The sequence below is a fragment of the Doryrhamphus excisus genome, chromosome 1 (genome assembly GCF_030265055.1).
Source record: "Doryrhamphus excisus isolate RoL2022-K1 chromosome 1, RoL_Dexc_1.0, whole genome shotgun sequence".
Lineage (NCBI taxonomy): Eukaryota > Metazoa > Chordata > Actinopteri > Syngnathiformes > Syngnathidae > Doryrhamphus > Doryrhamphus excisus.
The window spans coordinates 31,402,242-31,421,972 of NC_080466.1; the positions used below are offsets into that span (position 1 = coordinate 31,402,242).

Here is a 19,731-nt window from a genome sequence, read left to right on the forward strand (position 1 = left end):
TTTTATAGTTTTATAGTAGACTTACTGAGACATAGACCTAATATAGCTTCCAATAGACTCTTGACACATGTTGGTTACTGGGATGAGCGAGTCAGTCCTGATGGTTGGAGGCCTCAGAAGGATTTTTTTCTCTGTAGTAGTGATGAATAAGCCTGAAAAAAAATCAATTTTTGTCATTGTGTCGTCACGTCATGTCATTTGTAAGCGATGTCAAAGCAAAAGTAAACAGGCACTAATCAGTCAAAGCATGAACAGCCAACAGTGCCATCCAGTGGCCAAATGATGGCATTGACAGGACATGCAGGCCTACCTTTTTCCTTTGGATGATTCACAACCACATATGTTTGCAGAAAAAGTTAATTTGTTGTCAACTGGAAAACTAAAGATATTTTTGTTATTATTAATTTGATTATTATATTTTAGATACATTTTAAGAAATAATAATTGATTTATTTGGAATATGTAGCCCTGCTTCCCTTTAAGGTTGGAGTGAAATCGTTGTTGTTCCGTGCGCTGGGGACGAAATAGAAGTGCGCACTCACTTCCTGATGGAGTTCTTGTGAAGAATAAAAATATACATTTACCAATCCTGCTCGACCAGTTATGCCTGATTGTCGACGAGAGAGTGAAATACTATTTTTGTTCCAAGGACGTTATTGATGGAGTTTTTGTTGATGAATTATAGACATCTCCGCGTCCCGAGAGCCGGTGCTGGTGAGCTAAAAAGCCCCGGTATGTGGAGTTAGCATCCAGGCCAGCCAGCTAAAGCTCACTTAATAGCCCGCTAAAGAACCGTGGGCCCCAATTTATTTGTGTTTACTCGCTGTAATCGTATAATGTTTGTAAATGATCGTCATACAAAGTGGGTCGTATGTTGTGAAAGGTACTTTTGTACTGAAATGGCTGTCAGTAGTGTAGCAGCTACAGCTAGCCCTCCTAGTCCTGGTTGATGTTGTCGACCACTAGCATTTTGCTTATTGCCATTTAACACATTATATGTCTCTTTTATGTACTTTCTGAAGATAACGTCGACGTGGTCCCTCGCCGTACAAAAGTTATTATGTGTAGTATCTACTACGAACTTGGCACCTGTTCCATGTATGTTTTCTTTAGCAGTTGGTGGCTGACGTGAGCCAGTAATGTCACTGTCATTACCATCCACCGAGATGCTGGAGACGCCCCCGGGATATCCATTTGAGGAAATTAATTATGAGGACATCAAAGTGGAGGAGGTAGGCTGTGTACCGTATATCTGGACTTTACTGCTCTCACAAGCTAACGCCCTGTTGTTGACACTTTATTTTCAGGTGGTGGGAAGAGGAGCTTTTGGGGTGGTTTGCAAAGCCAAGTGGAAAGGCAAAGATGTTGCAATCAAGACCATTGAAAGCGAATCAGAGAGAAAAGCCTTTATTGTTGAGGTACTCAAACAACAAAACTGTTGTGTCTCTACTTCAATAGGCGCAGACTGACAGCAAATCAATTCAATGGGATTCAATACAGGAGTTATTTAAATCAATATGTTTGATTGACACTGTGAGGAGGAAACCGGAGTACCCGGAGAAAACCCACGCATGCACGAGGAGAACATGCAAACTCCACATAGAGATGGCCGACGGTGGAATCGAACTCTTTGCTGAAACTTTATTATTATTTACCTACTATTTACAAAATGGTGTAACACACAATTTAGAAATACCGACTGTCCGATCTGTACTACCAGTACATGGTACGATATATGTATGATACACAAACTTGAGTTAAAAACTCCACTTAAAACCCAACACATTTACATGACTGTCAGTCTGACTGAATAATAACCCCTCTATCCCTTTTTTTCTCCAGCTCCGCCAGCTTTCACGGGTTAATCACCCTAATATTGTGAAGCTGTACGGCTCGTGCAATAATCCAGTAAGTCAACAAATGTTTTCTATGTAACATAGTTTAAAGTACTATCATTGTGATAAAAAAAATATTGAAAAAGTAGTAAATGATCATTTGTGATGCTGTAACTACCATACAACTCCCATAATAATATGTGGCAGTGTAGTAATGGATTATTTTGACTCCTTTTTAGGTCTGCCTTGTGATGGAATATGCAGAGGGTGGATCACTCTACAATGGTGAGTTTACACTTAATACTGGTTTGGTTTATTTTATTTTAGACAATGGAGCCCTTTTGCATTTATTTCTCAGTCACATGTACAGTTGCACAAGTGAGTAAACTTTGAATTAATTTTTTTTGCCAAGATTATAAACTGGTAGTAGTAGCTATAAAAACAAAAAGAAACGTGAAAAGTGAAATGCCTCAGCACACACATAATGTAATAGTAAATTGGCTATCAGTTGTACATTTGGAAAATAAAATAAATAGGACTGCAAAGGTGACTATAGGGCTGTTATTTGATGTCTAGAAGGCTCTAATAATGTTTAAAAAGTGTATTTTGAAGCTTGTCTATGCTCTACTACGATTAACACATTTTAAGGGGTTAAGTCAAGGGTATCCAAAGTGCAGCACAAGGGCTATTTAATGGGCAGCTAATTTTTGTTTTAATTGTCCCCCTTAATTCATTATTATTATGAAATATTATATATTATTAATTATGTATTATTATAATATTTATAATAAACACGAATCCCATCCTCATGGGGTAGCTTTCATTGTGTATACTCGCGTTGTCCTCCTTGAATGGACCAAAGAACTACTGTAAATTAGATGTTTATTGACAGACCTCTATGCATGTCAATTATTCCTTCACATTTTCGAATGTTGTCATTGTGATTACGTTGTCTTGTCTGTAGTGCTGCATGGTGCTGAACCCCTCCCCTGCTACACTGCTTCCCATGCCATGAGCTGGTGTTTACAGTGTTCCCAGGGTGTGGCCTACCTCCATGGCATGAAACCAAAGGCTCTCATCCACAGGGACCTCAAGCCACCAAAGTATGCCCTTTGTCACATTACCTGTGTAGTACATGTGTACTCTTCCGTTGTTATAGACAAAAAGTAAAGAATCTGAGTGTATATTTACTCTCCCCTATGCAACACAGAGCCATTAAGGTCTAAACCACAGGCAATGAAGGGGAGTACCGTCCTATGTGAAGATGTGCAAATTGGGCCCAATTAGCCTTTTTCTCCTCCACGGTGTCAGTTGGGGAGCAAGTGTGTGCTCATACTGGTATCTAGTGATAAGCTGCTGCTCGCCCCAAAATAGATAAGACGAGACAGGTGCTTTGAAAATAATCACATACAATTTGAAACAACTTCCATGCAAGGAGACAAAACCTGAAAAGATGGCCTGTAAAGTATTCTGACTACTTAGACCTAAAACTTAATTCTTATATTTAAAACTTAGACTACCGGCTAAGTTATGGCTAAATACCTGAGAAATATACAAACATGTACCAATACAAGTTAAAATGTGTGTGGGGGGGACCAACATGTTTTTCCATAATGCATTGCGTCTGAGCAATGTATTCATTCATTCAATGCCCCAAGTTGATTTCACATTTGAACCCAATATTAAGTGTACTAATCTATATTTTTTGTAATTTTCAACATAATTATGCTTCAATTGTAGTTTGCTACTTGTGGCTGGCGGCACTGTGCTTAAGATATGCGACTTTGGAACGGCATGTGACATTCAGACTCATATGACGAACAACAAAGGAAGTGCAGCATGGATGGCCCCAGAGGTATTCGAAGGCAAGTATTTTATATGGGTTTCCCCATACTTTTATGGAGATGGACTAAAACATATACCACCCATCCGCTTGTTCGGGTTGTTGGAGTCCTTTGCTTTTATTTATTTTTATTTTTTAAAATGATATTTCCATGACACTGTATTCCTTTGTACTTCCAGGTAGCAATTACAGTGAGAAGTGTGATGTATTCAGCTGGGGGATCATTCTCTGGGAGGTGATCACACGCAGGAAGCCCTTTGATGAGATTGGAGGGCCGGCTTTTCGTATTATGTGGGCAGTGCACAATGGTGGGTCAGCGGTGGAGGCCCAAGCTTGACCAGTCAACATGTATAGTGCGTGAATATGATAAAGGGAAATGCTGTTGTTTTGTTTTTTTTCAGGCACCAGACCACCTTTAATCACAAATTTACCCAAGCCAATTGAAAGTCTGATGACCCGCTGCTGGTCGAAAGACCCCTCTCAGAGGCCTTCCATGGAGGAGATTGTGAAGATCATGACTCACTTGATGAGGGTAATCAGGACTATTCAATATACATGAATTTACAACTATTTACTGCCATTACTGGTACAGTTTGATTCATATCCATAGCTCAATAATGAAGTATACTGGTAAAGCCACTGCTTTGACCTTTGATGATGAAAAGATGCATATGTCGGACGAAAAGTCAATCAAACATCTATCCATTAGCTCCAGCATGGCTTACCCTTTCCTTATGTCTGTTGCAGTACTTTCCAGGATCTGAAGAGCCCCTGCAATGTCCGTACCAGTATTCAGACGACGGACAGAGCAGCTCTGCAACTAGTACAGGTACTTGAGTCACCTTCATAATGAATTACGCAATTACAGTTTGCTTGTACAGTAGGCCTACCTTTATCAGACCTGACCGTGAAGTGATTTTCTGCACAGCAGGGTTCCTTATTTATTTATAAATGGAATATTTAGTAGTTGGATCATACCAAAAACCTGTGAGGATAAGCGGTAGAAATTGAATGAATGATTTTCAGTGTGTTAGCAAACAAACTGCACAGTTTTGAAAAAAATGTTGAATGTAATGTTAATAATGTCTTTTCATTGGACAGCTTCCTATGTGGACACCAGCAACAAAAGTGATGCAAACATTGAGCACAGTGACTCCCAAGGGAGCAGCGACACTATTAAGATCACACCGCAGTTTGCACATCACTTCAAGCCAAAGGCAAAGCATATTTGGCTTTATCAATAAATATATAATATTTGTGTATTCTAGGTATAGTTGAAGTGACTCTGTATGTGATATTTCAGGTAGACCCGTTGAGAACTCTGCCTCTTTCAAGAGGAGGCAGTTTTGAGAGTCTGTCTGCTCGAACACAAGGGCTGACATCGTCGGACACTAAACGAATGAGTGCTGACCTTTCAGAGCTGGAGCCCAACATGGGATTTACACCAGCAGGTAATGGCAGACATAATGTACCTGTAAAGTATTTATTTAACTGAGGTTAGGCTTGAGTTATTATTATGTTTGGTGTTCACGTACAATGTTTTTTTTAATCTTGTTATGCTTTGGTTTGATCCTCAATGCCAGACCTCATTGAACTGTTATTGTCTGTATTCTGCATGGCTGCTGTAGTACTTCGGGATGTAGTGTAGTGTAGTGCTGGCCAGTCATCTACACGTTACCACTGCATGATCCTGAACGAATGGAACGCATGCTGCCCTGGCACTAAATAACCTCTGCATACTGTACGTGTGTACGGCCCGGCCTGCCTTTCCAGTCCAGCCGTTGGCTTGAAGTCTCATAGTCTGCACGCTCTTTGTGTATGCAGCTGTATGCATGTGTATGTGTTTTTGCAGCACGTCCCCAGTATAAACGAGGCCATCGTAAAACAGCGTCATTTGGCACCATTCTGGATGTTCCCAAGATCGTCTTCACAGGTATCACTGGGCTAACGGGGCAGCCTGCTGACAAGGATGAGTTTGTTTTTGGTCAAGATCTTGGCTTGCCTTGTTCTTCCACGGCCCTCTTCTGCGTATCACTCCATGAGATAGCTCTTTTATGCCAAAGAAGATCTTGGTGAGCTTATCCTGGAGTTACACACGGAAGAGGAGCCTCGTCTTTTTGAAGAAGAACTCTAGTTAGAATCAGAACAATGGAACCTTGCTTCAAAACGCTCACATAGAAACAGTTAAACCACACACAAACATTAACTTAGCTTTCTTTGGGCCTACAAAAAGCGAGGTTCTACTGTTTTCTGGGTAAAGAAGACCTCTCCTTGTTGTAGCATCTAACTCATTCCCTGTCCTTCCCGTCATCTGATCGGCTTGGCTTGAGATGATCATGGGTAGCTGGTGTGCTTTGCATTTGTCCTTTGTTCTTGCTTTTATATGGACTGCCCAAAAATATTGTCCGATAAACCCTCATACCCTTTCCCTTTTTTACGTTCATGATGCTGAATGGAAGTTGTTAGCTCTTAGAAGACAGCGAACGTCCAAGATGACTGCACATGGACTAAAAAGGACCTGGAAGCTATTTAAGTCACCTAGACTGAAGATGGTTTCATCTTAAATATACATTTTTCTACCTCGAAGGTTTCAGTTACAGTTGTCTTACCACTCTATCACGGTTTTTCAAAAATGTATTCATAAATCATTGCTGTTTTATGTTTGAATGTAGCCTATTATTAGTCAAAAAATATATTTTAATAGATTTTATGTATTTTTCAAACATAAAAATGAAATGCAATTCGGTGATGCTATGTAGTATTGTCCTATTGTCACTAGGTGTCAGTATTGTTACATTGATTAACCCAATGCTGACTATGAGGTGTTAATTTCGGAGGTCATACATGGACAACTATTTATTATTTATTAACTATTATTTAACGGCCACAAACACACATTAAGCCACTTTTCACTCTTGGGCTTCAATTTGAATCATACAAAAGTGTTTCCCCACTCTCCATACATGGTGGTGAATGTTTTGTCAACTTTCTTCTGTGACGGGGTGGGGTGTCTCCGTCTGATGGGACTGATGAGCCTCAGGAGCCGCAGACATTTCCTGTCACTGTGAGCTGTTGTAGCTCTGTTTATAAAGCAGGTAAGGCTTGAGCATATTTGGTCGGGGTCTTCTTCCAGACCTCTGCAAAGTGGTGCACGTCCAAATCAATTGTAGTATGATATTTATGTCTGAGATGAGCCCATGACAGGTCAACATTGGTGGGTTAAATAAGCTGCACGGTGACCCACAAACACCACTCCCATATTTTCCGAACTGTTCATTAATTTGTCTCTCCTTCCCTGTTTTTCCACCCTCCTCCATAGCAACCTGCGAGCCTCAGAGACGTCGCTCCGTGCAGGATTTGCCAGGCATTGGCACAGAGTCCACCCAGGTAAGCCAACAGTCGGGAGTCTGTGAAGCTTTGTATGTGGTGAAATTATTTTTTATGTATTTGTATTTCCCCTCCTAAGGAAAAGTAGGGATCTTGTCTGCTTCAGTTGGTAGATTTGGATTGGTTTTCTACTGTTGAACACCAGATGGTTCTATGTACAGGAATTAGTAGCGTGGAACCTTGGTTAGCAAACATTCATTCATTTTCTATCGCTTATCCTCACGAGGGTCGCGGGGCTGCTGGAGCCTAACCCAGCTGTCTTCAGGGGGATAGGCGGGGTACATCCTGGACTGGTGGCCAGCCAAACACATATAGACAAACAACCATTCACACTCACATTCATACCTATGGACAATTTGGAGTGGCTAATTAACCTAGCATGTTTTTGGAATGTGGGAGGAAACCGGAGTACCTGGAGAAAACCCACGCATGCACGGGGAGAACATGGGTCGAGGGTGGGATTGAACTCAGGTCTCCTGCCTGCTTGCTAACCACTCTTCCGCTATGCAGCCGGTTAGCAAACATGCTAGGCTAATTGACGACTCCAAATTGTCCATAGGTATGAATGTGAGTGTGAATGGTTGTTTGTCTATATGTGCCCTGTGATTGGCTGGCCACCAGTCCAGGGTGTACCCTGCCTCTCGCCCGAAGACAGCTGGGATAGGCTCCAGCATGCCCGCGACTCTTATAAGAATAAACAGTACAGAAAATGGATGGACGCATGGAACCTTTGTTAGCATCATTCTCTTTTTAACATTATTAGAGTCATGTAGACATGAAATAACACCCCTATAGTCGCCTCTATGCACTCTATTACCCAATATACGACACTCTTAGCATCTGCCTATATTGCCTAATGGGCCAGGCGGCTCTGACTGTCACTGATATTTTGTGTTCTAGCAGGGATGCAGAAACAGCCGAGGTTACTTCTCTCCTGATGAGCCCAAAGGTATTTCTTTTGCTTTTAAAATGTTTTACACAACACAAGCAATGAGTCATTTCATAATGGTGGAACGGCTCACACGTTCTCTTTCCTAGACACCAACGGCTCAGACAATTCCATTCCCATGGCTTACCTCACTCTCGATCACCAGCTGCAGGTAAACACGCTAACACATACTCCTGCTCATGTCACGTGGTTTTTACATGTCAACACCAGCCTCGTCTTCCCAGCCCCTCGCTCCTTTCCCCAACTCCAAAGAGTCCATGGCCGTGTTTGAGCAGCACTGCAAGATGGCTCAAGAATATCTGAAAGTGCAGACGGAGATCGCCCTGCTGATCCAGAGAAAGTAAGTCAAGTCAGACTTTTAGCACCATACCCGATAAAAGGGTATTTGTTACAGGTGGACCCGTTCACTTTACCATATTTACATGTACATTCATCCTATTACTTCCAAATTTGCAATAGTTGACACTTATCCCTCGCCATTTATGCATCAAGTATTGCAACTTCACTCGATCACAGATTTTTAAAAATAGTATATTACTATAACTCACTTTTTTGCACGCAGGCAGGAAACCTGAGTTCAATTCCACTCTCAGCCATCTCTGTGTGGAGTTTGCATGTTCAAGTATTGTCCATGTTCTATGGACAATTTGGAGTGGCCAATTAACCTAGCATGTTTTTGAAATGGGGCTGCGAGTGGTTAGCGCGCAGACCTCACAGCTAGGACACCTGGGTTCAATTCCATCCTCGGCCATCTCTGTGTGGAGTTTGCATGTTCTCAGTCAGTCAGTCAGTCAGTCAAACCTGGGTTTTTGTACATGGGCCAATAAAACCTAATCATGGGCTACAAATCACCCCCAGACTGCACTTTGGACACACTGGTATTCATTCATTCATTTTCTACCGCTTTTCCTCACAAGGGTCGTGGGTGCTGGAGCCTATCCTAGCTATCTTCGGGCGAGAGGCGGGGTACACCATGGACTGGTGGCCAGCCAATCACAGGGCACATATAGACAAACAACCATTCACACTCACATTCATACCTATGGACAATTTGGAGTCGCTAATTAACCTAGCATGTTTTTGGAATGGGGGAGGAAACCGAAGTATCCGGAGAAAGAACATGCAAACTCCACACAGAGATGGCCGAGGGTGGAATTGAATCCTGGTCTCCTAGCTATGAGGTCTGCACGCTAACCACTTTTCCGCCGTGCAGCCCACACACTGATATTAAAGCTAATATTGAGAATGTGGTAACCAGGTTGGGGGGGGGACTGACTATTCCATCTGATCCCTTGTCTGTCCAGAAAGGAACTGATCGCTGAACTGGACCAAGATGAGAAGGACCAGCAGAACACGTCCCGTTTGGTGCAAGAGCACAAAAAGCTACTGGAAGAAAACAAGAGTCTATCCACATACTACCAAAAGTGCAAAAAACAGCTGGAGCTCATCCGCGTCCAGCAGCAGAAGAGACAGGGGACGTTGTGATGCCACGTGACCCCCCCCCCCCCCCACCCGCCATCCGACATCAACAAGTATACACACAAACTCATCACCCTTTCCGGTCCAACACCCTAAGGTCCCTCCGCCCCTGCCCAGCAGCAAGGCATCTAGTGTACATACAGTATATTGCACATCCTCACAGTGTATTCTGTGATTGTAGACCAAACAATCACTGCATCCTTTCAGAGCGGAGCTTCGCTTCTATGGTGGCCGCGTGAGACGGCAGGCTGGTGTGTATTTCTACATGTTGCTCTCAGGGCCTCTTGGATGACCAGTTGATGTTTTTTGTTTGTTTTCCATTCCTCAGCATCTTCTGGGGGACACGGTAACATTTTAGTTTGTGGCCATCGGCCACAAATATGTGAAAAAAAAGCAAGCGGTTCAGCAACGAATGTGGGGGATGCCCCCCCCGTAATCATAGTATTTCATCTTTCATATTCCCTACCCTTAATTTGACAGACGCCACGTGTAACATCCTCGGTTTGGATGCGTCTTCCTTCTAGAACAGGGGTGTTCTAGATTGCACCTTTTTTTCCTTCTTAATATTTTGACTTTAAGTAAAATTACATTACATTATTGTTTTTTCAACATCATATTGTTGCAAAAAAGACCACTTTTTATTGTTAGGTTCCAACTTTTTTCTCATAGTAAGTTGACTTTATTCTGGTACATTTACTCCTGTTGAAGTATCCTTTAGAATGGCCCCCGGGTCGCACTTTGGATTCCCCTGTTCTGGAAAGACAGACCTAGGATTTCTTCACGGCAAAAAGGTAAAGATCATCACATTTGGACTCCAGTGTTTTGATTTGTAAATGTTTTTTGTCTTTTCTATTCAGTAGTTTTTTTCTGTCTTTAGGACATTTTATGGGGTGTGGAAAATAATTGTCAAGGAAAAGTAATAGCAAGCCTGTACCTGATATACGGTAGTTTTTAGTTCACATGTTGCCTTAGAAGTCGCCTGCATTTTAAGTGCTTGACTTGTTTTATGTGACATATTGAATTCATATTCATGTAAGGAACGTTGATGTCACAGGTTTCATGTCCCGTGCAAAGTAAGAATAATGTACGCTTCCCTCTTGCTCTGCACCCAAAGGGGGCTCGGATGTCACGGCTTTCAGATCCCAGTATTTTTTTACACATTCTTTTACCCGGTGAAGTCATTTTTACTGGAGACTTGCTTCGTTTTCCGTTGCGTAGTTGATGCACGGGTATGAATGATCACAAATCTTTGTCTCCTCCGTTTTCCAATTTCCATGCACAAAGAAAGTAAACAACTCCCGCGTGTGGCTTCAGTTGATAGTGAAGAAGACGTTGTGAATAAACTCGGTTGTCTAAATACTTTTATTGATTTCCTTGTCTGCGACCCCTTAGAATCTCTTTATTCCATCATAAATGACACGTCATGGTCAAGGAAATCTGCACTTTTACAATCTTCATGCGAAACATGACCCCTTGGTTCACTTTTGTTTTTGTTTTTTTTAAACAGTTAGCATGCTAACTGCTAACAACGCACATCATGGGACTCGCCTGTTTCAGTCTTAAGTCCTAAAAGAAGAAAATAAAAATAGAATATATAACAGAAAATAAGATGTTTTCCAGGGGGCGCCATCATGATCCTTCAAAGGAACAATGGAGTTTAAGGTTGTGCAGGGGCGTCAAAACAGCATGCGTCTTTCAAATCTCCGCTACCAATGGACATGTTCGATACCTGCAGTCTGTGGGGTACGTCTGACATGAATTATATTGCGTTCTTGTGCTTGAAAAGATCATTAACAATAATAATAATATGCTTGTTGATTTATTTTGCTGAAGCCAAATCCAAACAAGCAAATGACAAAAACTAATTAATTACGGGTCCAAAAGCATCTCTAGCCACAATAAACCTTGTACATAAGTAGACACGGGCAGATTATATTGAGCGTATTTTTATGACATTTATTCGAAAGTACAGTACAGTGATCCCTCGTTTATCACGGGGATAGGTTCCCAAAAGGTCAGCGATAAGTGAAACCCGAAGTAGTCAACTTCATTTTTTGATGATAGTATATATTTCAAGGCTGTAAATATTCCTATATTTGTTTGTATTCATGTTTTATGCCAATTTTTACACTTTTGAGGCCAAATATGGGTTAAGTGCTAATAATCGCTATCGGTCCGGAATAACTGCGATGACGTCAACACTGTACGTGAGAGCAGGACGAGTAGAGGTACAGTAGGATCAAGCAGTCGATGGTTAGGATGCTGTAGAAACACCTCTGGGTGTGCACGGTTCGACCCCGGTGAAAGCGGGTCAGTAAGACAGCCAGGAGCAAGAAGAAGGTGGCGGTGTTCAAGAGGAGGAATAGTCTGATGGAAGACGCCATGTTGGAAAGCCGCTGGCTTTCGGTCGTCAGCAACACGTTCACCTCTTTAAAGTTCCGCCCTCTGGCCAAGCCGGCCTTCCTGTTTTTGCGGCTGTCTGCGTACTCGATGAAGGCTTGCGGGTCTGCGTCTCCCTCCTCGGGGCTGTCTTCGTAAACCCGCTTAGATGTCCTCAGTCGAGCCTTCTGTTCGCTGACCTCAATCTGGGAAAAGATGTCCGGCAGACTCCCGGAGAGCTTCTCCCCGAGGTTGATTGTCTTCTTCTCCTTCCGCTGCTTCTTGGACATGGCAAAGAGCTTCTCGATGACCCCCTGCGTCTTCTTTTTGTCTGAGAACTGCAGGAGGCGTTCTGCAGTTTTGCGGAATCGACCCGTGTTTAGAACCTTCCCGAGAATGTGTCTCTCCATTTGCTGGAAGACCGGCTTGACGTGCTGGAGGTTGTCCTCCATCACGTTGACGTATTCCTCCACTTCCGAAAGCGAGCCGTCCGCTGCGTCCGGCGTCTTCTCGAATACAATCTTCTTGCCGTCCATGAGCACCATGGCGAAGAGAGGCTTGCTGGTGAGCACTCCGGTCAGCAGGTAGACGGTGTAGGTGTGCTCCGCGGTGGCCAGGTTGATGTCCACTCTTTGGTCGTCGCCGCGAAGGCTGAAGCTGTTGAGCGTGACGCCAGGTCCCAAGAAGACGTACGCCACTCGGGTGTGAGGGTATCTTAGCGGCATTGTGACGTTGACGTAGTTGGATCCATTGTACGGGTACCCTCGGGGGTAATTCCAGTACCCTACCACCCCTCTGGTACCGTGACCCGTGTCATCCATCCAGAACATTTTATACTTGTCGTCATCGTGGGATACAAACGCTCCATGGACGCCGTCCGCTTTCATATCCTGGAACGGAAGCTCCGTGTTGTGGAAGAAGGCACTCATGGCCCTGCAGGGGCTGTCTGGATCCAGATGGATGTGGTCTACCAGCAGTAGGAGCTGTGGGTGAAGAAGGAGCAGGTTTCTCTGAAAGTTCCGGATCTTCAGGTCTGGACTGTAAGCAGAATGCGCTTCCCCGCGAATGAAGACCATCCCTCGTCTCTCCATGGCGGCTTCTACTTTCCCCTGAGCGTCGGCCGCCGGCCCCGCCTTGTACTTCAACCACTTGGAGTCGCAGGATTCCGTCACCTGGCCGGCCCACGGCTTAAAGCAGCTCCCCGAGTGGGCCGGTCCGAACAAGACGGCGTTATTCAACAAGGTGTATTTCGGTCCATACAGTCCCTCGGTGATGAAAGGAACGCCGTTGGGTGCGAAGGTGAAGGTGTTCTGGTCGGGGTGTTCGTGGCCTGCGTTGAAGTTCCTCCACCCTTTGATCCACTCTTTGTACTTGCTCTTGTGAACAATCTCGAAAATGGCACGACCCCCAAGCTTCCCCGACTTGAAGGAAAGAAAGGAGCGATTGGTATCTGCCGGTAAAGCACTGCCGTACGTCACCACGCCCCAATCCTCGAAGTAATGCAGCTGGGATGTTCCAAAGTCGAATGGGGGTTTTGGAACGAGGGTCGGGTCATACCTAAAAAAAAAAATTTTTTATATTTTCATGTTTTGAGCATAAAAGCCTGCATACAACCTTCTAAATACGCTTTTTAACATTATTTAGAGTCCTGCAGACATGAAATAACACCCCTATAGTCACCTTGGTAATCTGATGCATGTTCAAATGAAAAAAAAAAACTTAAACTGTACTATGTGAAGCAGGAAGTGAACAAATGTAACAGTTACTGATTGTGAAAGTACCAGATGGAGGGGTAGGATTTAATAAGCTTTGCTTCTTCCTACTCCTTTTGGACATGTGGAACTGGGAACTGATTATGGGATGCGCTCAATTGTAATCTGATGCATGTTGAAATGAAATAAAACCATTACCATTACCATTACATAAAGGGATGGGTAGCGCTCCCATTTGAACCAAGATGGTATGGTCCTAGCAAATGTCACATTCTTGGCCTAAGTAAGGCATTTTCAAGCATAAAAACTCCAATCATGGAGGCATTCCAGCAGAAACAACTGGCTAGCATTAGCATGAACTCACCAGAGGAATTCTGTGTGGAGAGTACACCATCGCTGGCCCTTCCCGGCCTGTCCCACTCCGTCCGTGACCCTGTTTTGATGAATCAATTCAGCCAGCCAGTTTCCGCTGCCATTCCGCATCACAAAACGGTCCAGGAAGACAAGCTGACTCTCCGGGCCGTAAAACCAGTTGTAGTTGGAATCAGCAATGGCTACCGTTCGTTGAAATCCTGATCATTCAGATTAGAAAAGTTAGTCCAAAAATACGAGTGCTTCTGCTTGGCAAAGGTCAACATGGGGATGACGGTGTCAAATTACCAGGAAGGATGGTCCTGTACAGGAAGTTGAAGTGTTTTAGGAGCCAGGGGTGATCAAAATGGCTGATGGCAAAGTGGCGCTGTACCAAAAACATGTACTGGAACAGAGAGCGAGTTGTGTAGGTCCCGTAGGCCACTCCCTCATACAAAGAACCATCTGTGACATCTTGAAGTAGCACCATGGATTTCTCCATGATGGACAACACTTGCTTGGTCCACAGGTAGGCCTCCTGGAGATAACCTACAACACACCGTGACAAACACGCACAAACGGTTAAATACAATCCCTTGATTATTTCAATTACACTCCACGCTCTCTGAACAGTTGACCCCAAGTAGTCAAACCCTGCTGGTATCCTCCCACTTGTACCCGATACCCTTTCATTGACACCCATGTATGGCCTCCATTCCTCTCCAGTAGTACAGCGTTGTTTCCCTCTGTGCTTGTTGCAAGTCTCCTTGATCCTGTCCATCTGCTTTCACTTACTCCTCATGATGGAGCTTCTCATCTCTGATGTCATTTATGGTAATGGTAATGGTTTTATTTCATTTCAACATGCATCAGATTACAATTGAGTGCATCCCATAATCAGTTCCCAGTTCAACATGTCCAAAAGGAGTAGGAAGAAGCAAAGCTTATTAAATCCTACCCCTCCATCTGGTACTTTTACAATCACTAACTGTTACATTTGTTCACTTCCTGCTTTCCATAATATAATTTAAGTATATATATATATATATCTTTTTTATGGTTATTTTATTTTATATTATATTTTTGTAAACTCCTTGCCTTCCTAATATAGTTTTTAAAAAAATTATTTAAAAAAAATAATTTCCATCTGGTCTCTCGGATACATATACAGTATATATATCCATGTTTCTTCTCTCCGTGATGTCAGCCATCTTCGGTCTTTGCTGTTGACTAACGGTAGCATAGTTTCCACTGGCACCCTGTTGGTTAACAATGCCAGTGGTGGGTGGTGGTTGGTGGTTGTAAACCTGGATCGCAACCGATCTGGTTTGGAAAGCTTTTATGCCAAATTCCCTTCCTATCATAACCTATTCCCATTTATCCAGGCTTGTGATGCCTGGTTTGTGTGATGTAATAACAATAAGGTCAAATTCATTTAAATATTATCCCTGTGAAATGCCATATCATGTGGCTAGGGTAAAATAGACACATATTATAAGACGTTCTTACTGACCTTGTGTCATATAAACCAGGCTTCCTGTGAGCAAAGCTACACAATTAGTGGGCTGATGGTTGTGCAGGTACTGAAATCCCCAGCCTCGGGTATAGGACTTCTCATACATAAGATGAGATGCATTGCCGATCACCTGAAGAAAACGCTCCTGTTGGTCCTTGTTCAAGTACTCAAACAGGAAGTCATAAGCGGTGGCAAACCCAACCAAAGAGTGTGCCAAAGGAACTTCATCCCAAGGTGCATCTTTCACCAACCTGCAGGACAAAACAGGGCGTTTTCATTAGCATAGCTACAATTGTTAAACCTTTTTTGTTGCTTTATCATCAGGTCAAATGTTTTTGCAAATGGCCTGGTTGGGGTTTATAAACCGCTAGTGCATTAAATCAAATCAACTTGATTTGTAGAGCACTTTTCCTGCAAGGACATGCAACACAAAGTGCTTTACAGAATTAAAAACAATTACCACATATAAAAAGAAAACAAGGGCTGCACGGCGGTCAAGTGGTTAGACCTCACAGCAAGGAGACCGGGGTTCAATTCCACCCTCGGCCATCTCTGTGTGGGGTTTGCATGTTCTCCCCGTGCATGCGTGGGTTTTCTCCCACATTCCAAAAACATGCTAGGTTAATTAGCCACTCCAAATTGTCCATAGGTATGAATGTGAGTGTGAATGGTTGTTTGTCTATATGTGCCCTGTGATTGGCTGGCCACCAGTCCAGGGTGGACCCCGCCTCTTGCCTGAAGACCCTCGCGACCCTCGTGAGGATAAGCATTAGAAAATGAATGAATGAATTTAGTCAGTTATTCTTAAAAATGCTTAATTTGGGCAAAAATACATAAAAACTTTGGTTCCACTATTGAGTTTGAAATAGTTCCAGTGAGTTTGCTGTGATGGAAATCAGGAAAGAGATAAATAAAGATAGAAAATGTACCAACTAGGCTGAGCTGCCATTCTTTCCATGTAGTCCTTGGCCAGGTCCACGGCCCCCGCTCTGTGTGGGTACAACAGGCAGAACATGGACAGGACACCCAGGTTGTTGCCGTAGACCTCATTCCATCTGGCACTGAACTCCACGGGGCTCCAGGGGGGCAGGTACTCCTCCGGGTGTTCCAGCATGGTTTCACCCGCCTCGCGGATCCGCCTCGCCATCTCCCTGTGGGTGCTTCCGGCTGCCAGCTGAAGCTCCACGACGTCGGCGCGGTCGAAGTACAACATGGGGTGGCCATTGTAGTTCCCTCCCATGAAGGGGATTCCCCCACTCGGGTCTGCTGCAGCGAGAGGCGGCGGGAGCAGCAACAGACTTATGAGGAACACCGTAGGGGCCCCACGGGTGTGGGTCCTCATGGTCTGATCAGAGGGGGGGCTGCGCCATTGCCAAAGGAGTTCAGCTGAGAAGGCGAACAGGAATGGAAGAAGTCAGCTCCGCATTTTTACAATAATCACCCACAGCTGCTGATTGAAGAGACGTTCCAACTGAGTGGAGCCCAGAACCGAAAAGGTCTGCCCTTTGTATTGGCGCTCAAAAGCCGAGTGTTGATTGTGCTAGCGTATGCCTTTCAAGACAAGCACGTCTGCAGGTCGGAAATGCAACAGCAAACTTTGCAGTGCTTGACACAATTATTAGAGCTGGCCTTCTGTTTCCAGGAAGTAAATTCCACCAGCTTAGCAGAGCTCTTAGCAAAGGCCAGCTGAAAAACTACTTTTTCCAGTGTTTCAGGAAAAAGTAAAAAAAAGTGAACTCCCCCAAAGCGGACAAATTCTGATTCTTTCTTCAAACAATATATTCTTTTTTTCCTGGGACGGATTGTTGATGATGAGCTTCTGAGGCCTCATCCATATAGAAAGGAAAATATGTGACTGGATTTTTTTAAATGTTTGAAAACCTTGGTATCTTGGAACCTTGGTTAGCATACGCCCCATTACATTACCCCTGCCTTACTTTACATACGTTTTTCCAGTTAGCATCTAACATTGTCCACGTCTTTCATGTTATTAATGTAAATAAGGTGGCCAGAAATATTTCAATATTGAACAAAGCAAAATTTGGTAGCACAAAGATGAAACATTAAAGAAAAAGAAAGTCATTTTTTATAGTCAGAAACAAATGCAATGAAGTTGTGGTTTTTAGAAAATTCTGTTGGTTACTTAAAATATTATTTGAATAAACTTGTAATATTATGACAAAAAATAATTCCATTTTGGTAGCACAAAGATGAAACATTAAAGAAAAAGCTATTTTTTATCATCAGAATTTCTGAGAAACAAACTAAATGAAGTTGTGATTTTTACAAAATTGGGTTGGTTACTTAAAATATTATTTGAATAAACTTGTAATATTATGACAAAAAATAATTCCATTTTGGTAGCACAAAGATGTAACATTAAAGAAAAAGCTATTTTTTAATAGTCAGAATTTCTGAGAAACAAACTAAACAAAGTTGTGATTTTTACAAAATTGGGCTGGTTACTTAAAATATTGTGTGAATAAACTTGTAATATTCTGACAAAAAATAATTCCATTTTGGTAGCACAAAGATGAAATATTAAAGAGATATTTTTATAGTCAGAATTTCTCAGAAACAAACTCAATGAAGTTGTGATTTTTAGAAAATTGGGTTGGTTACCTAAAATATTTTGTGAATAAACTATATTATGATAAAAAATAATTCAATTTTGGTGGCACAAAGATGTAACATTAAAGAAAAAGCTATTTTTTATAGTCAGAATTTCTGAGAAACAAACTAAATGAAGTTGTGATTTTTAGAAATTTGGGTTGGTTACTTAAAATATTATGGGAAAGTAGTCATAATATTCTGAAAAAAATGTATGAAGATGAAATATTTGGATTTTTTTTATGTAAATATATCTAACAATAACTTATTAGCGTCATGTATCTCCATGTGTTGCTTTCCAAAAGTGTCATCCTGTCATGTTTGACTAGGTGGACCTGGCTGGAAAAAGATGAATTTGGTAGAAAAAGATGTGACGGTTGGTTGGATGAAAAAGTTCACCTCTCCTCTCCTAAAACGTCATGGCGGAAAAAAGCCAGCCTTTTCTCAGTGTTGAAAGCGTGTACGATGCTAGACACTTCACTTCCATTTCCACGGCCACAGCGAGGAAAGCCCCCCGTCCTCCCCCCCAAGAAAAGTGTACACTTTCAATGAAGCTAGTAATCCCAAAGAGAAAAGCAGCCCTGTTGTTTCCATCGACTATGAAGTGAAAGCGTTTAGGTGGAGGAAGGGAAGTTTTACCTGCCAATGGAAGGTTCTCGAAGCTTCCTATGACATTGCAGATCTTTTCATCCGACGGCAGCGAGGATGTTGCCTTGGAAAAGTGATTTGACGGAGAGGAAGTAGGAGAAGTGCAAAGGAATGTAGGAGCGAGGAGGGAACAACATGCTACTAAATGTGTGGATGTGTTTAAGGGGGCGGGGGGAGACGGATTTTAAAGGGGACCTTCAGCTCCTCCGACGCCCCCCCACCTACCCCGGCCCCCACCTCCACCCCCGAACCCGTCCATCGACCACAGGCTCGTGCTGATTCAAAATGTCTGACGCGTGTCACGTGTGTAAGGGCCGTGTTTAATGCTGCATGACGTCAGTCATATTAGGAACTAATCGTCAATGATTGGTAGTATTCCCTGGAAGCTAAATTATATATATATATATATATATATATATATATATATATATATATATATATATATATATATATATATATATATATATATATATATATATATATATATATATATATATATATATATTATATATATATATATATATATATATATATATATATATATATATATATATATATATATATATATATATATATATATATATATATATATATATATATATATATATATATATATATATATATAATTTAGCTTCCAGGGAATACTACCAATCATTGACGATTAGTTCCTAATATGACTGACGTCATGCAGCATTAAACACGGCCCTTACACATATATATATATATATATATATATATATATATATATATATATATATATATATATATATCAGGACTCGAACAGAACACATACTTTGGTATGTGACAAAAATAAAATTAAAATTAAAAAATTTAAAAACTTGAAACTATATTAGGAAAGCAGGAAGTGAACAAATGTAACAGTTACTGATTGTAACGGTTGTAAGTACTCAAAAGTACCAGATGGAGGGGTAGGATTTAATAAGCTTTGCTTCTTCCTACTCCTTTCGGACATGTGGAACTGGGAACTGATTATGGGATGCACTCCAGAAGACTCCGCCTTG

General features: G+C 42.2%; 2 protein-coding genes across 12 annotated transcripts; one reads left to right on the forward strand and one right to left on the reverse strand.

Annotated features, from left to right (window-relative positions):
- Positions 1-470: 470 nt before the first annotated feature.
- Positions 471-10,852, forward strand: map3k7 (mitogen-activated protein kinase kinase kinase 7). Of its 7 annotated transcripts, none has more exons than XM_058076360.1 (18): positions 471-714; positions 1,114-1,232; positions 1,308-1,418; positions 1,843-1,908; positions 2,075-2,120; positions 2,800-2,938; positions 3,576-3,704; positions 3,862-3,986; positions 4,080-4,210; positions 4,426-4,507; positions 4,780-4,895; positions 4,982-5,129; positions 5,531-5,611; positions 6,998-7,065; positions 7,966-8,014; positions 8,104-8,165; positions 8,239-8,354; positions 9,319-10,852. In XM_058076360.1, exons 2-18 carry the CDS (start codon positions 1,140-1,142, stop codon positions 9,497-9,499), a joined length of 1,743 nt encoding a protein of 580 aa, XP_057932343.1. In that variant the 5' UTR covers positions 471-714; positions 1,114-1,139; the 3' UTR covers positions 9,500-10,852. The 7 variants fall into 7 exon arrangements, with proteins under 7 accessions (XP_057932343.1, XP_057932334.1, XP_057932352.1 ...); XM_058076351.1 differs by having other exon boundaries at positions 1,117-1,232; XM_058076369.1 differs by having other exon boundaries at positions 472-732; positions 7,969-8,014.
- Positions 10,853-10,872: 20 nt separating this feature from the next.
- dse (dermatan sulfate epimerase) lies at positions 10,873-18,940 on the reverse strand. Of its 5 annotated transcripts, XM_058076297.1 has the most exons (7): positions 18,701-18,940; positions 16,381-16,837; positions 15,654-15,702; positions 15,449-15,581; positions 14,245-14,484; positions 13,949-14,156; positions 10,873-13,429 (listed from the first exon to the last, which is right to left on the reverse strand). In XM_058076297.1, exons 2-7 carry the CDS (start codon positions 16,791-16,793, stop codon positions 11,689-11,691), a joined length of 2,784 nt encoding a protein of 927 aa, XP_057932280.1. In that variant the 5' UTR covers positions 16,794-16,837; positions 18,701-18,940; the 3' UTR covers positions 10,873-11,688. The 5 variants fall into 5 exon arrangements, with proteins under 5 accessions (XP_057932280.1, XP_057932272.1, XP_057932292.1 ...); XM_058076289.1 differs by having other exon boundaries at positions 10,874-13,429; positions 15,449-15,702; XM_058076309.1 differs by lacking the exon at positions 18,701-18,940 and having other exon boundaries at positions 10,874-13,429; positions 16,385-16,501.
- Positions 18,941-19,731: the final 791 nt, after the last annotated feature.

Coding starts and splice junctions, on each gene's coding strand:
- map3k7 (XM_058076360.1), top strand. CDS start 1,140: ATGTCACTGTCATTACCATCCACCGAGATGCTGGAGACGCCCCCGGGA. Junction 4,211..4,425: donor TCATGACTCACTTGATGAGG/GTAATCAGGACT, acceptor TGTCTGTTGCAG/TACTTTCCAGGATCTGAAGA. Junction 8,355..9,318: donor GCCCTGCTGATCCAGAGAAA/GTAAGTCAAGTC, acceptor TTGTCTGTCCAG/AAAGGAACTGATCGCTGAAC.
- dse (XM_058076289.1), bottom strand. CDS start 16,793: ATGAGGACCCACACCCGTGGGGCCCCTACGGTGTTCCTCATAAGTCTG. Junction 14,485..15,448: donor CCTGGTTTATATGACACAAG/GTCAGTAAGAAC, acceptor GGTGTGTTGTAG/GTTATCTCCAGGAGGCCTAC. Junction 14,157..14,244: donor GTACAGGACCATCCTTCCTG/GTAATTTGACAC, acceptor CTGAATGATCAG/GATTTCAACGAACGGTAGCC.